At 46.3% G+C, this 15110-nt stretch overlaps 2 protein-coding genes across 2 annotated transcripts; both read left to right on the forward strand.

Annotated features, from left to right (window-relative positions):
* The first annotated feature begins 722 nt into the window (after positions 1-722).
* Positions 723-2337, forward strand: LOC103336341 (uncharacterized). Its single transcript, XM_089044159.1, has 3 exons — positions 723-1529; positions 1865-1972; positions 2014-2337. The coding sequence occupies exons 1-3, from the start codon at positions 723-725 to the stop codon at positions 2335-2337; spliced, it is 1239 nt and encodes a 412-aa protein (XP_088900285.1).
* Positions 2338-12251: 9914 nt separating this feature from the next.
* On the forward strand, positions 12252-12791 carry LOC148920684 (uncharacterized). The gene has a single exon (XM_089044256.1). It carries the CDS (start codon positions 12252-12254, stop codon positions 12789-12791), a length of 540 nt encoding a protein of 179 aa, XP_088900382.1.
* The last annotated feature ends 2319 nt before the right edge of the window (positions 12792-15110 follow it).

Below are 15110 nucleotides of genomic sequence, written 5' to 3' on the forward strand. Positions count from 1 at the left end.
TTTGGGGATTATTTGACCTAATTGGGAATTAATTAACCTAATTGGGAGTTATTCAATTTAATTGGGGATTACCCAATTAAATTGAACGTTGCCTAATTGGGTTAAAATTTGATTTGGTTAATTACCACGATTCCCAATTAAATGAGGAGTTACCCAATTGAATTAGGATTTGATTTGATACCTACCACAATTAGGGATTTGATTTACCATAATAAATCAAATCCCTAATTAATCAAATTAATTCCAAAAAGGGGAGGAATAATTCCCTTCTATCTACGGAATTATTCCTCTGAAACCCTAGCCTCTAAGACCATTATAAAAGCATAGCCACACACAAGAGTGGAGGTACGTCTAAATTCCTACTGAAACTCTGCAGAAATCATTTCTCACAAACCCTAGCCACCACTTTCTTTCTCTCCCTTACACAAGGCTCCAGCCACCACACACGGCTCCGGCCACCCGGTTTTCCTTGAAATACCTTACCTAACTTAGGCATCGGAGGGCCTTTGGCCAACACCCCCCGGGTGTGGTCCTTTTACTCCGATCTGTTTTGCAGGGAGAAAGAGAAGCGGGAAGACGAAGGAATCTTTGACGAATATTCTCGTGGGGAAAATCATTCCCTCCAAATTGGTGCTTTCATTGAGAGCACGAGTTATACTCAACGTGTGCTCAAGGAATCTGTTCCTCCTATTTTCCAATCCAACGAAGCCTTCCAAACAACCATGGTTGGAAGCATGAAGACTAAAGGCAAAACCGCCGCGATGGCTAAATCCGCGACGGCCCAAAGCCACTCCACCCACGGTCCCGCAATCGACATGGTGGCACCGCCACCTCTCACCACCGCACCGGCCACCACCGCCGAACATGGTGGAACCTCTCATCAAGGTGGGCTTGTTACCACCGCCGACTTAGGCCCGGTCTTGGAGCAACTTCAAGCGATCCCTTCATCGCCTACACGCTCGACACACGCTCCCGCGCAAGACACCTCCAATGAAACCCTAGCCGGTGTGCAATTGGGCTTCACACACTTCTCTCCTCCTGATCCACGAAGTCAAGCAGACCTTAGTCTGAGAGTTGACCAGCTAGCTCAGAGAATGGACGACCAAAGCGATCTGATGAGGCAACTCCTCCACCAAATCAGCTTGGCTCAAAACCTTGGCCTTGGACAACTAGGCGAAGAGAGAAGGATGGACGAACGCACCGGCAGACAGCTCAACGGGTACCCAACAGGTCAAGCAGGAGTAGGTAGACAAGGCGAGGGACAACAACTTGATCGGCCTACCGACATGTCACAGGCATCCGCGAGCCCCACTCGGAGCAGATTAAGTTCGAGGAACAACATGCGCGAGAGGCTAGGCCCACGACTTGACGTCCACGCCCGCTTGGGACCGCAGGGAAATGTACTTCAAAGGCTAGGCCCCCAGGGAGGACAATCAGACAACCATCGCAACGAGGGTCGTGAAGAAAGACGCTCAACTGTCCACTCGCACGAATATTCACGAGAGGCTACGTCCCCAGAGTGGTCAATCGGATAATCCTCACAATGAGGACCACGAGGAAGGACGCTCCGCTGCTCACTCACGAAGAAACGGCTCGCGTCGACAAGCTATGGAGAATCTCTCGCAAGCGCAGTCACCAACACGCCGCCAGGCAGCGCAGATGAGGATGTCGACCCTCACTGACCCGGGAGGAGGTCACCAACGCCGAATCGCGAAGGTCGCCAACGGATCGACCAGAATGTGTATGGAGGACGTTGAAAAGCTTATGAATGACGGACTTCGAGGTCTCAAGATTGGTGGAACCTCGACGATGCACTCACGCAGGAGATCGACTGCAAACTCCACAACTTTCACCGCCAAAATAGAGCGGCTGCTCCCGGCGATTCTCCACGCCTTCGTTTACACACTTCAAAGGGGACTCCGATCCCGAGAGCCACCTAAAACACTTCAAAAGTGTCATGATCCTCCACAAGGCCGACTAAAACACTTCAAAAGTGTCATGATCCTCCACAAGGCCGACGACGCGTTGATGTGCAAGGTATTCATAGTGACCTTGCGAGAAGCAGCCCAAGATTGGTTCCACACCCTGCCATCTAGGTCGATCAACAACTTCAAGGAGTTGGCTTACGTCTTCACCAAAGAGTACACCTCTTACCGAAAGATCAAGAAGAACCCTGACCACCTGTACAACCTGCGCAAGAAGTCCGACGAATCCCTTCGAGATTACATCAAGAGATTCAAAGCAGAAAAGGCCAACATTGTAGGATGTGACGACCGAATCGCGTCATCTGCCTTCAAGAAAGGCCTTCCAGCTGAACACGACTTGTATCGCGAGTGACTATCACTCCAACCAAACTTTGGCGAGGTCTACGCGACGCGGAACGCCACGCGCTCTGGGATGACGATCGAATCGCCGCAAAAAAGTCTACTAAGCAGGAAGATCAACCAACTAAGCGGGCAGGTCAAAGAAGCGATGGATTTAGCAACAAGAACAAGGATAAGCGCAGGTCACACCCACAAGGAGACGCTGCAGCAGGAGAGAACTACACCAAGTTCAGCATCCCCATACATCAAATCTTAGCCCAAGTGAAAAACAAACCTTGGGTAAGAAGATCGCCACCCTTGAAAGGAGATCCAGACAAGAGGGATACTAGCAAATATTGTGCCTTCCATGGGACACACGGGCACACTACCAACAACTGCCTCGCTTGGAAAGCACACCTTGAAGAACTCGTGAGAGAAGGTCACTGCACGGAGTTCATCGCAGCTGTGCCATCCAAATAATTGAAGATCGAGACACCGCTAAGGAACCACCCCAGTAAGGTCATAAGGATTAACACAATCTAGCCGACGCTAAGGAGTCGGGTGACCAGCAAGGAAAAGAAGAGGAAGATCAAACAGCCACTATGATCTTCCAAGTCTCGACTGGCCTTCTACCAGAAGACGATCCTATAATCGGCTTCCAAAAGAAAGATCTGATCGGCCTCGACATGCCACATAATGATGCCCTTGTCGCAGCATTCAAGTCGCGCAGCCATGGTCGATCAATCCATGCGCATTTAGGCGGGCAGAGCAATATCCTACACCGGCGGTCATCCAGCAGATGGGCTTGGAGGCAAAATCAACAAATCAGCCATATCACTGACCGGCTTTAATGGTGCAACAACGGTTACCGTGGGCACGATAGACCTCGACGTCTATTCTTCACCTGTAGTCTGCTTGCAAACATTCATGGTCATTGATGAGGTCTCACCCTAACAACGACATTCTGGGCAGGCCATGGATTGGCAAGATCAATGCCATCACCTCCGCCACACATCAGAAAATTCGCACCTAATCCCTCGGGGCGGTGTCGGCAATCAACAAATGATCGTAATGGCGAGGAAATGCTCCGCCAAGGGCTAAAGAAAAGCAAACAAGCGCACCTCCTGTGAGCCAGCAGATCCAAGGAAGTTGAACAACCGAATCTTGCTATCTTATAGCAATCAAAGCGCCGTGACCAAGCCGAGGAAATCCGGCCTGCAGGTCTTTCTTGAAGAAGGATGGAAACCGAGGAAGACGCTGAGTTAATACCCTTGGATCCCGATCAGCCGCATAAAAACGCTAATCGCTCGCGCTAAGCCTGCATTTAGAAGATGGAGCTTACCACCTTCCTCCGAATAACAAAGACATGTCCGCGACATGCCCGCATCGACCAAAATCATCCGCCACTGACTCCACGCCAACCCTACCGCAAACGAGTGGCGCAAAAGAGACGCAACTTCGCACCGAGCGAGTCGCTATCATCGAAGCCGAGATTGACAAACTTCTAGCTGCCGACTTTATTAAAGAGGTCTCCTACTCAGAGTGGCTTGCCAACGTGGTTCTAGTAGCAAAACAAGAGAAGGGCAAGTGGAGAGTCTGTGTCGATTACACTAATCTCAACAAAGCCTGCCCAAAAGACAACTTCCCATTGCCGAGAATCGACCAACTCGTGGATTCCACTTCAGCAATCACCGCCACCATGGACGCTACTCCGCTATAACCAAATCTTGATGTACACGGATGATAAGGCGAAAACTTCTTTCATCATCGAGAGAGGGACCCATCGCTATAAGGTCATGCCCTTTGGGTCAAGAACGCCGAGCAACCTACCAAAGGCTGGTGAATAAAATCTTCAAAGAGCAAATCGCAAAACTATGGAGGTATACGTGGACGACATGCCGGTCAAGGCCCCAAAACGCAGATCACCTCAAAACCTCGCCGAGGCATTCGGCCTGCTCCGCCAATATCGCATGAAGTTGAACCCAAGTAAATGCTTAGTCACACAACAAGGAATCGAGGCACACCCACGTCATGTTTGGTGTATCCTCCGGTCGATTCTTGGGATACTTAGTCACACAACAAGGAATCGAGGCACACCCACGTCAAATCAAAGCCATTCTCGAGATGAAGTTGCCTTCCACAGTGAAGGAAATACAAAGTTTGATGGCAGAGCAGCGGCCCTCAACCGATTCCTCTCGAGATCAATCGACAAGTGCAAACCATTCTTCAAAGCTTTGAAGAAAGGACAAAGAGACAAATGGGATGAGGAGTGCGAAGTAGCTTTCCAGAGTTTGAAGACTTATATCACTTCACCTCTCCTCGCTTTCAAAGCCAGTCCTCGTGAGGACTTGTTCGTACCCGGTGGCAAAGGTCCAACTCAAATGTCACGCCACCTCATTCGAGAAGAGTCAGCCCAACATCCGTATTCTACACGCCAAAAGCTCTCCAATGCAGAGACTCGTACCCAAAATTGAGAAATTCATTTTGGCTCTTGTAGTTTCCAGAAAGCTACGACCCTACTACTAAGCTCATCGAGTCATCGCATGACTAACTTTCCTTGAGATCAATCCTTCACACTGACGCTTTCGACTCATGAAGTGGGCTATAGAGCTAAGCCAATATGACCTCATCTACCGCCAAAGTCGCAATAAAAGCCCAGCTTTAGCAGACTTCGTGGTAGAGTTCACCCCATCAGCCGAAGAAGAGAAATTGGTCAACAAAAATAAGGAAAGTTCAAGAGTAGACGGACCTCCGCTGACCTAGCCAACTTAGAGACACGTGGCAGGCCTTGCGGGTAGACGAGCGTCAAACCAAAAAGGAGCCGAGCGGGTGTCATCATCATCACCCCGGATGGAACCTTGTTAGAGCAAGCTATCACGCTTGGCTTCTACCAACAACAAGGCGTAATACGAGGCACCGCACGGCCACGCTGGCGAACTCGCAATTAAGAAGCTAGCCATCTACTCGCATTCCTAGCGATCGCGAATCAAGCCCGAGGTGAATACATGGCGAAGCACCCAAGGATGATCTTGTACCTTGACAAAGTCCAGAGCTATTGAAGGCATTTCCTACCTTCACCATCCAACAGTACCCGGCAGAGAACGCATGCATGCACTAGCCGCCTAGGATCGCGCTGGATACCCAGTTCCAGACGCCCATCCCGCTGAACACCTTGACCGGCCAAGCATTGAAGAAGTAGAGCCAATCGACACCATGCAAATTGACGAGGACCCCAGCTGGCAAGACCCATCATTGACTACTTAGCGAATGGAAACCTACCCGCGGACAAGTCCGAGGCTAGGAAGGTCCAATGAAGGTCGCGAGATACTACACGCACGACAACAAGCTCATCTGCAGATCATACTCCGGCCATCATCTCACCTGCATAAGGTACCCTCAAACACTTGAGGTCCTCTGCAAAATTCACGGCGCGAGTGTGGCAACCACTATGGGGGCAGATTACTCACCGGAAGGCTCTAAACACAGGCTACTTCTTGCCTACCATGCGCCACGACTCCACTGAATATGTCAAGAAATGTGATCGCTGCTAGCGATACAAGCCGATCCCTAACCTGCCTGCCGAAGTCTACCATTCATGCAATGGGTCATTGACTTATTGGGACTCTTGCCACCCGTGCCCGCCAAGAATGACATGATGATCATCGCCATCGACTACTACTAAATGGATCGAGGCCGAAGCTCTATTCTCTATTAAAGAAACCGATGTGGAGCGATTCATCTGGAAAAACATCATCTGCAGGTTTGGTTGCCCACAATCGCCGGTTACGACAACCGCTCATAGTTCATTGGCGTGCGTATCACCGCAAAACACCACCCATAAGCAAGAGTTCTAAGGAGACGCAGCCCGTAAAAAGTGTCCTAAGGGAGACGAGGTGCGCCAGAATTTCTTAAAAGGAGGTCTTCATGCCTTCAAGGGAAGTATCCGTGTTCCTATCCGCTTCCTAAGGAGGCAGATAGACACGCAGCTGCCCATAAGGCCTAAGGGAGACGTTGCTACGACCAAAGCGCCCTTCGTGAGACGCAGCCAAAAAGCGCCCTAAGGGAGATGCAGTGCGCCAGAATTTCTTAAAAGGAGGTCTCCATGCCTTCAGGAAGTCTCTGTGTTCCTATCCGCTTCCTAAGGGAGGCAGGATAGACACATTGCCCATATAGCTGGCTCTTCGAGACGCAGGCGACCACCAAGGCATCCTAAGGGATGTGCAGAACATGCCCGAGCCCCTTAAGGGGGCCCAGTACTCGCCAACTTCCTAAGGGAAACCATCCTAAGGGATGTGCAGATATGCCCTGAGCCTCTTATGGGGCCTGCACTCGCCAACTTTCTAAGGGAAACTATCCTAAAGGATGTGCGTGACACGCCGAGCCTCTTATGGGCCCCGCACTCGCCAAATTTCTAAGGAAGGGATGTGCGAATACGCCGAGTCCTCAATGGGGACCCTGCACTCGCCAACCTTCTAAGGGAAAAACATCCCACGGATGTGCGAATACGCTGAATCCTCAAGGGAACCTCACACTGTAAATTTCCTAAGGGAAACACACAATTGGCTGGTTACTCAAGCAGTTCACAAGTCGATATGCAAATTGAAGTTGAAAAAATAACTAAATTTCCATAGTGTCAAGCTTAACCCACCAAGTTCAACAAAAGGAAGAAGGTTAAAAAAGACCATTTGTTCTCAACAAGAAAGCAGACTACAAAAGATGAAAAGAAATAAAGAAAACTTCATCTACTCCGAGGCGCTAGCAGGACACCTCCGAGTTACAAAATGCCTTATTCAACATTCGCCTGATCGCTTATGCCTTCAGATCTTGATCTGCCTGCTCCATAGCATCTGCCATCATCTCATCTACTGCATCCACTCTTGTGCTTAAAACGAAAGTAGGCATCTTTTTGACTAACCAAGCCAATGTAGAAGAAGGGGAACAAAGACGAGTTTCGATAGTTTTAGCAACAAGAACCACTCATTTTTGAAGCAGATGAAATATGGCTTCCCTTTGATTTTCCAAGGAAAGGCTCGAGAATGTGCCAAGATCGCCGGCCTGATGATGTGATCGACCAACTCAAAGACAGAATGATGGGTTTTATACAAAGTTCGTCTTGAGCAGATCAAACACACACGCATCTCCTACAGGGCTAGACTTGTTTGCCTTCGGATCAACCGCCGACGCTAAAGAAGAACTCTTCACCTAGGCAGATGACTCTCTCATCTTCTTAGCCTCCGCCAACCTCACTTCCAAATGAGTCAATGATACTGAATCAACTCCACGCTTGACTGCCCGTGACTCAACAGCTGGATCATGAGCAAACCTCCCGCTTCAATCTCCATCTTTTGACCTTGCAGACGACTCAAATTTCGAGGAGGAATGTCTACATCTCTTTGACGCTTGGCAAAACTAGATCGGGCACAAGTTGCCTCACGAAGCAGATAATGGTTTTCAAGCTTGTCAGCAGGAGGCTAAGGCAGAATACCTCGAACATAGTTCATACCACCAACCTTCGTGCTATCTACGCCCACGAGATGTTTGGCCCTGGCAGATGATGGTAGAGCAGACCCCACTTGAGTCTTCTTAGCAGAAGGGAACCTTGGCTTCTTCCTCAATAGAGACACATTCTCTACCTGCGAATGAGTAGCTTTATCTCTTGAAGACTTGGCAGCAACCTTTCTCTTTGGGGAGATTCAGCAGAACACTCTCATGCCCAACTGCATCATCGAACTGACCATTCTGCTCATCTCTCAACATCTTGAGTTGGGGGCACCACCACCTCCGACACTCGGAGCCCAGTCCACGAAGGAAGCCTGGGTACTGGACAACCCAACAGATAATTCACACCTCCTACATGCCACCACGCGCCATGCAGAAGCTGGGGGGCATTTGTGGTAACTAAATTAAATCAAAACCCTAGGTCAAATAATTCATTCCATTTGGGGATTATTTGACATAATTGGGAATTAATTAACCTGATTGGGAGTTACTCAATTTAATTGGGGATTACCCAATTGAATTGAACGTTGCCTAATTGGGTTAAAAATTGATTTGGTTAATTACCACGATTCCCAATTAAATGAGGAGTTACCCAATTGAATTAGGATTTGATTTGATACCTACCACAATTAGGGATTTGATTTACCCTAATAAATCAAATCCCTAATTAATCAAATCAATTTAAAAAGGGGAGGAATAATTCCCTTCCATCTACGAAATTATTCCTCCGAAACCCTAGCCTCCAAGACCATTATAAAAGCATAGCCACACACAAGGGTGGAGGTACGTCTAAATTCCTACCGAAACTCTGCAGAAATCATTTCTCACAAACCCTAGCCACCACTTTCTTTCTCTCCCTTACATAAGGCTCCGCCACCACACACGGCCCGCCACCCGGTTTCCTTGAAATACCTTACCTAACTTAGGCATCGGAGGGCCTTTGGCCAACACCCCGGTGTGGTCCTTTTACTCCGATCTGCTTTTGCAGGGAGAAAGAGAAGTGGAGAAGACGAAGGAATCTTTGACGAATATTCTCGGGGGAAAATCATTCCCTCCAGTTATTATAGCAATTTCTTGAAGCACCGTGTTCGTCTATTTTGTTAGTCCCAATTAAATGCCTTCCTAATTTTCAATTTTCTTGAAAAATCGTTGGGAACCTTAAAGGGTGTTCCTGAAAGAAATCATTTGAGGAATCCCTCAATAAAAAGGATAATAGTAACATTGACTTTATAGAACCTTCGTAGTAAGCACCTCACCTCACCTTACCTAATTGTTTGTAGTATTCAACTCTTTGCAAATAGGGTATTTTTCTAAGAATTGATGAGCGGTCGTGTGTATATATGGTATGCGGGTTTCTTCCAACAAGTAACTGCTCTCAATCTCACCGCTTAATTAGCGCCAATACTAATAAATATGGCGGGGCTTCACAGATATGAGTTTTAACTTGAGGAAGTAGAGGTGGAGGAGGACAAGGTGAACATGAGTGCTAAGCGTACGGACAACCCGTTCAGGAAAAAACCTACCTCCCTTCCTCGTTTAGGATTACGTAGAGCTCCATCGCCGATTCTTACAGTAAATGGACCTCGCTTGGGATTCCACTTTCTCATACAACATCCCTTTCATCATCACCTCCCGATTCTTCCCATCAGAGTACATACATCTCCAACTATATATGATTCAATTGAGATCCCACAAATATTTATGTGTATGGATATATAGTAACGTTTAAGCACTTACTATTTAGTAGTTAATATGCGTTGATCACTTATTTTACCTCATTTTACAATTTATCTCATGATTTGAACATTTTATTTTTTAGTGCTGCTAAACGAACTCTAAAATTAACAAAGTACACCCTATGGTCTAAGTACACCCTAATATTTTAATCAAAATGTAAAATTAACTAAGTACACATTATCTAACTATCAAAAATACCCATGGTACACCCTAATCCTAAACGAGGTTTCTCTTTTTACATGAATTCGTGTCATCTTTTCAGATTTTGGATTTGCATCAAAAATTTTAATTTAGTACGCCACTGTAATCCTTCAATTCAAAGCTTAATTCTTGTAAATTCTTGTGACTTCCACTTGAAGCAGGAACCAAGTTTGAACGCTGCCTGATTCTTAATTCTAATTTCAAGTTGAATAATGTTGGCCATTTCATCACCACTGTTACAAATTTCTGATATGTCAGTGACTTGTTGGGGCTTTCTTCCCAAGTTGATACATCCAATGATATACTAGTCTATTTGGTGGTGTTGCAATTGTTTACACCATAATCAACCGAGCATATCCAACCTCAAAACGACTAGCACCAAGGCAGACACCCTTTCTCCCTTGCTGAAGGAAGACACTCTTCCGAGGTGCTAGACACCACCAAGCTCCCGACCCGAAACTCTTCACCTGAACCTAATTTCTAATACACGTGTCACCACCAAAGCGACTTGTACTAAGTCTCACATCGAAACTTTGTGCAAACCTCTCACTTTCACTTCCCTATAAATAGGGAATGCAGTACCCAAGTAAAAAGGGTAACTCTCTCTCACTTTTATCACATTTTTGCCAATTTTACCACCCTTATGATTAAGCATCTGAGAGCCCTCGACCACACCACATTGATGTCCGAAGCTTAACGATTGCTTCTCCTACTTTGTCTTCTGCAAGCTCTTCCCTTATCGAAGGTCCTCGCTTCCCACTACTAAAGACAACCCTCTTTTCTAAGTTGACCTCCCAAAAGAGTATCAATAGTTTTGCGCTATCTGTGGAATCGACTCATCAATCTCATTTTTCTACCACCAAATTGACTCTTCTCCCATTAGGCCTCGCCTCTTTTACACCCCACACTGCTATGCCACCAAGGATAGCCACGATATCAAGACCATACCCCGCAGGGTACTCTCAAGGAAACCTTCAGCAGATGTCAATCTCCGTGCAAAGGTAGAGCTTCTCCGCACTGCCACGCCAAGATGTCGAGAAATATGAACATCTCCATACCAAAAATGTCGAGCTAGAGTATGACTACCGCCGCTGAATGGGAGAAGACTCGCACCCATGGCTCCCAACGTGACTTCACCTGTGATCCGAGCATATCCAGCCAAACCAGCCATGCACTCCTCATATAGTGCCCCACCCACTGGGCTCGCAAGGGTAAAGGCCCTCTTCATTTGGAACGACCAAGTCACGGCTCATTCACATCTCCCGCTAAAGGACCGCCCTATGAACCGATGAAGGTCTACAGAGATTGCAGAGACCGCCTCTGGATCGCCAATACCCTATTCCTATCCCGCTATTCTCCAAGACCCAAGGGTGACACACCAGTGCCCCCACCAAAGCCTACCCACCTACCCTGGAAAAGGTGCAGGACTTAGACGGACCGGAAAATTATCATTCGTAAGACTGAAAATTATCACACCGGCGTTAGAAGATTAGGAAACTTACTCAACTCCCGCCAATCCACACCCAAGCCTTCAACATCAGACCTCCCTCATGCCAACTCGACATGAGGCTTCTTCGAGAAGGTTCGACGATGGAGAGTGAGCAAGACTGCAGCCTTTCAGCCCATCCGGTGAAGCCACGACTGGGCCCTTACCAACGTATCCTCAATTATCACTAGGAGAAGGACATTAAGCCACTGTATCACCTTCTACACTGCACGGAGAATCCTCTCACCCATATCCACTCATTCCACCGCCTTGGATGCAAGGGCCTTAGTGACAGCATGTGCCTCCTCTTACCTTCCACCCTCAATGCGGCCTTCAATTGGTTCTACTGAGGCTGAACCCTCGCACCATTAACTCATTTGACAGTCTGAAGCAAACCTTCCTAGACCATTTCATGATTCAGATTGATCGCATGTGCTCCGCAGACGACTTGTACATGCTTCGGTAGGGTCTTAGTGAGTATGTAGCCCGCTTCAGCCACAACTACTCTTGTTGCCCAGAGACTGACGATCGCTACGCTGCCTTCGGTGCTTTCAAGAGTGGCCTCCGCAAGTCCAACTTCAAGTACCTAGTTTACAGTAACCCTTGGAACACATATACTGAGCTAATGAAGCAGCAGCGATTCACGCCAACGCTGAGTACTTCAATTCCAAGTGTGGCTCAACCACCTCTGCACACAAGCACCTTTGGTGATCCTCCACCCGCTTCGTACCCACCTCAGCCCCACCTCAACATTCTGCCCAGACACCATACCTGGGTGCCCAGACCCCAAAAGGAAGGATAGCTACCAGCCTACCTTCAGCAGTAGCAAATGGGGCAAACATGGCAGCCACCACCAGCCCAACGGAAGCAACCCTCCCAGGACAAGTGATCGTGCCCCACTCCCCTTCACACCCAAGCCTAGGTTTGAGGTCTTTACCACCCTAAACACTACCTATGAGAATGTCCTGGTGCATGAGGCACCTATCATACCCAAGCCTCCCCCTTGGAGACCGTCCAACAAGCCTATGCCAAACACAGGTGTCTTCTGCCATTTTCATCAGTTCAGTGGCCATGATATCGAATCTTGTGTTGCCTTGTGCAACATCATTGAAGGACTTATTCGTGAAGTGAAGCTGGATAAATATGTGCACAACCTCCCACCCCTACCTAACCCTCACCAAAGGCAGATTAACATGATCTCCACCATCAGTGGTGGTCCTACCATGGCTAGAACCTCCAACAACTCCATCAAACACTATGTCCGTTCTTCTTATGCGCACCAGGCCTTCAGCATTGAGCACGGAAGCCTGCTTAAGACGCAAAAACTAGGCTGGGCCCCCATCACCTTTTGTGAGAAGGAAGAACGTGGTATCATTCTCCCACATGACGACCCACTCATTATCCGCGCAGACATTTCTAACTTTGATGTTGGACATATTCTAGTGGACACTTGCAGCTCGGTCAGTGTGATGTTTACTGATGCTTTCAATGAGCTCCAGGTCACTACTCACTTGTTAGACCGAAGCATCACACCCCTTGTGAGCTTCTCTGGTGATGTTGTCTAGCCTATTGGCAGCATCCATCTCCCTATCTCTATTGGTTCAAGACCCACGGGTGACAATACTACTCCCTTCCTTATCGCCAACTGCCCCACAGTTTACAATGTCATCCTTAGGCGCCCTGCCTTGGCATAGCCAGCTTTCTTGTAATGTTCATCATTTGTTTCTTGCACTAAGTTTGTAGCTATCCCTAGGTTTTTGTAACCAAAAAAAAAAAAAAGCAACTGCGGGTTTTAAAATTTCAACTAGTGCCAAATCTGTGCAGATTGGTTCGGCTCAGTTTTCAAACGAATAGTCAAGAAAATAAAGAAAACAATCATAGCAAATCGGACTGGCCTGTCATTCATCTAGTTTTCTCCATCTCCCGGTCTCAACGCCCAGCCCTAGCAGGCTAGTAGCACATGATGATGATGGTATCTTATCATGTTCATCCACTGGTATTTTAGATCTGAGCATGAAGTGAATTCATCATTGGACTTCGAAATTGGGGGCAGATACAGAATAGAAGATTTGGACTTCGAAATTGGGGGCAGATATAGAATAGAAGATTAGTTCCATGCATTTGCAATTGCGCATACATGAAAGTTTACATACTATTTTTACATGAGGAGACTGAAACGAAATAAATAAAGTTTTTTATTTTTATTTTATATATTATAAAAATCAACACCCCAACCATAAACAGAACCGCATTTTATTTATTTTTTTGGTTGACAAGAACAGAACCACATTTTAAAAGAAACAATCGCTTATTAAACTCATATGATGGTCCATCCCCAACAGCAAAGGAACCCCATCTCACTATAGAAAATGTAATATAAAAATAAACAAGCAAGAATTGAACAAGTGTACCAAGTAGCTCGTACCACCAAGTGGTATTTCTCTTTGAATGTTGGAAGAAGTAGTCCGAAACTCGGTGGCGATAGGATGAATTGTATAGCATGTCCACAATGAAGTGAGAAGGAGAAGGAAAACTCCAGCCATGAGTGATATGACTTTCCATGCAGAAGAAAAATATGTGCAAGAGATGTAGCAAACGCTTGAACTCTGTGGCACCGGCAGCAGGCTTTTGTTTTAGGGAGTTTCACTAAAACACCCAAAATGGAGGTTGAAATTATAAAAAAACCCAACACTCAAAACACTTTATAAACACACCCAAAACCCATCATTACACACACTCAAAACCCATTTATAAACACACCCAAAAAGTTGACTTTGGGGTTGATTTTGGGTGTGTTTCTATGTTTAAATAGTGCTTGAGTTTTTTTATAAATACATGTCTAGGATTGGGTTTATTTATAAATTTGTATTTGTTTTATTTCCTTCCGGCTCACAGCCTGAAAGAAGTTAAGAGCAAGGCCAGTGACCGACCGTGGTAGTTTATACACTTGGTGATATGAGGCTAGACATACATTGCTACAGTCAGATGGAGTGAGCCCAAAATTCAACTTCCAGCGCTCAAGTCAAGTTTCGTTCTTCATGAAAGTTGTTCATCTCTATGTCTACTGCAACATATCCAAATTTGGGTTTATTCGGACAAATTTTGAATCCTAAGAGCTGAAAATACCAGATGCACAACGGCAGTTAAAAGCTTATATCAGCAATTCGGGCCTAATTCCAATGCTCTAATGAATTTTCTTTCTTCTTGAAAGTTTTTCATTAGAATGTCTACTGAAACATATCCAAAATTGGGATCATTTGGATAAATGTGGAATCCTCACGACATCAAACATCAGAAGCATACCAGCAACAGCGAAAGCTGATAACAGTGGCAATTCGGGCCTAATTATGGCCCAATTCGGGCCAGCTTCCAGTCCTCAAATGAATATTTGTTCTTCATGAAAGTTGTTCATTTGGATGTCTACTACAATATATCCGAATTTGGTGTCATTTTCACAAGTATTGAATATTCAGAATACTAATCATGATCTCTGTTCGTGAGAGCAGTGTATGACAACCAGTCAGTTGCAACCATGCTAAATCAGATTTTCCATTGTTCAAATGGAATTAAGTTCTGCATGAATGTTGTTCCTACTTATGTGGAGAACAACATATCCGAAATTTGCAGCAATTGGATCAATCTAGCATTCCCAGTTCATTATTCATCAAGGCATGTTCGGAGGAGAAACTCAGTGGCTGCAAATCAAGTTTCACTTTATCAATGGAGGGACTTCATCACAAGTGAGTTGATTCAAAGAAGAATAAAATGATGATGTGGTAGATGGAAACAATTTAATATTCCATGTGAAGAATATTAAAACAAAGCCAAAGTTCAACACGTGAAAAGTCTACACAAAGGTTGAAAGAAATAAAATAATATTCAAG

This window comes from Prunus mume, linkage group LG1, assembly GCF_029339155.1.
Source record: "Prunus mume cultivar Tortuosa linkage group LG1, ASM2933915v1, whole genome shotgun sequence".
Classification (NCBI taxonomy): Eukaryota; Viridiplantae; Streptophyta; class Magnoliopsida; order Rosales; family Rosaceae; genus Prunus; species Prunus mume.

Bases quoted from the DNA above. Each gene is read 5' to 3' on its own strand.
- LOC103336341 (XM_089044159.1), top strand. From the start codon at position 723: ATGGTTGGAAGCATGAAGACTAAAGGCAAAACCGCCGCGATGGCTAAA. The intron at 1,530-1,864 runs GGATAATCCTCA...CCGCCAAAATAG, and splicing joins CGTCCCCAGAGTGGTCAATC to AGCGGCTGCTCCCGGCGATT. The intron at 1,973-2,013 runs GCCGACTAAAAC...ATCCTCCACAAG, and splicing joins GTGTCATGATCCTCCACAAG to GCCGACGACGCGTTGATGTG.
- LOC148920684 (XM_089044256.1), top strand. From the start codon at position 12,252: ATGCCAAACACAGGTGTCTTCTGCCATTTTCATCAGTTCAGTGGCCAT.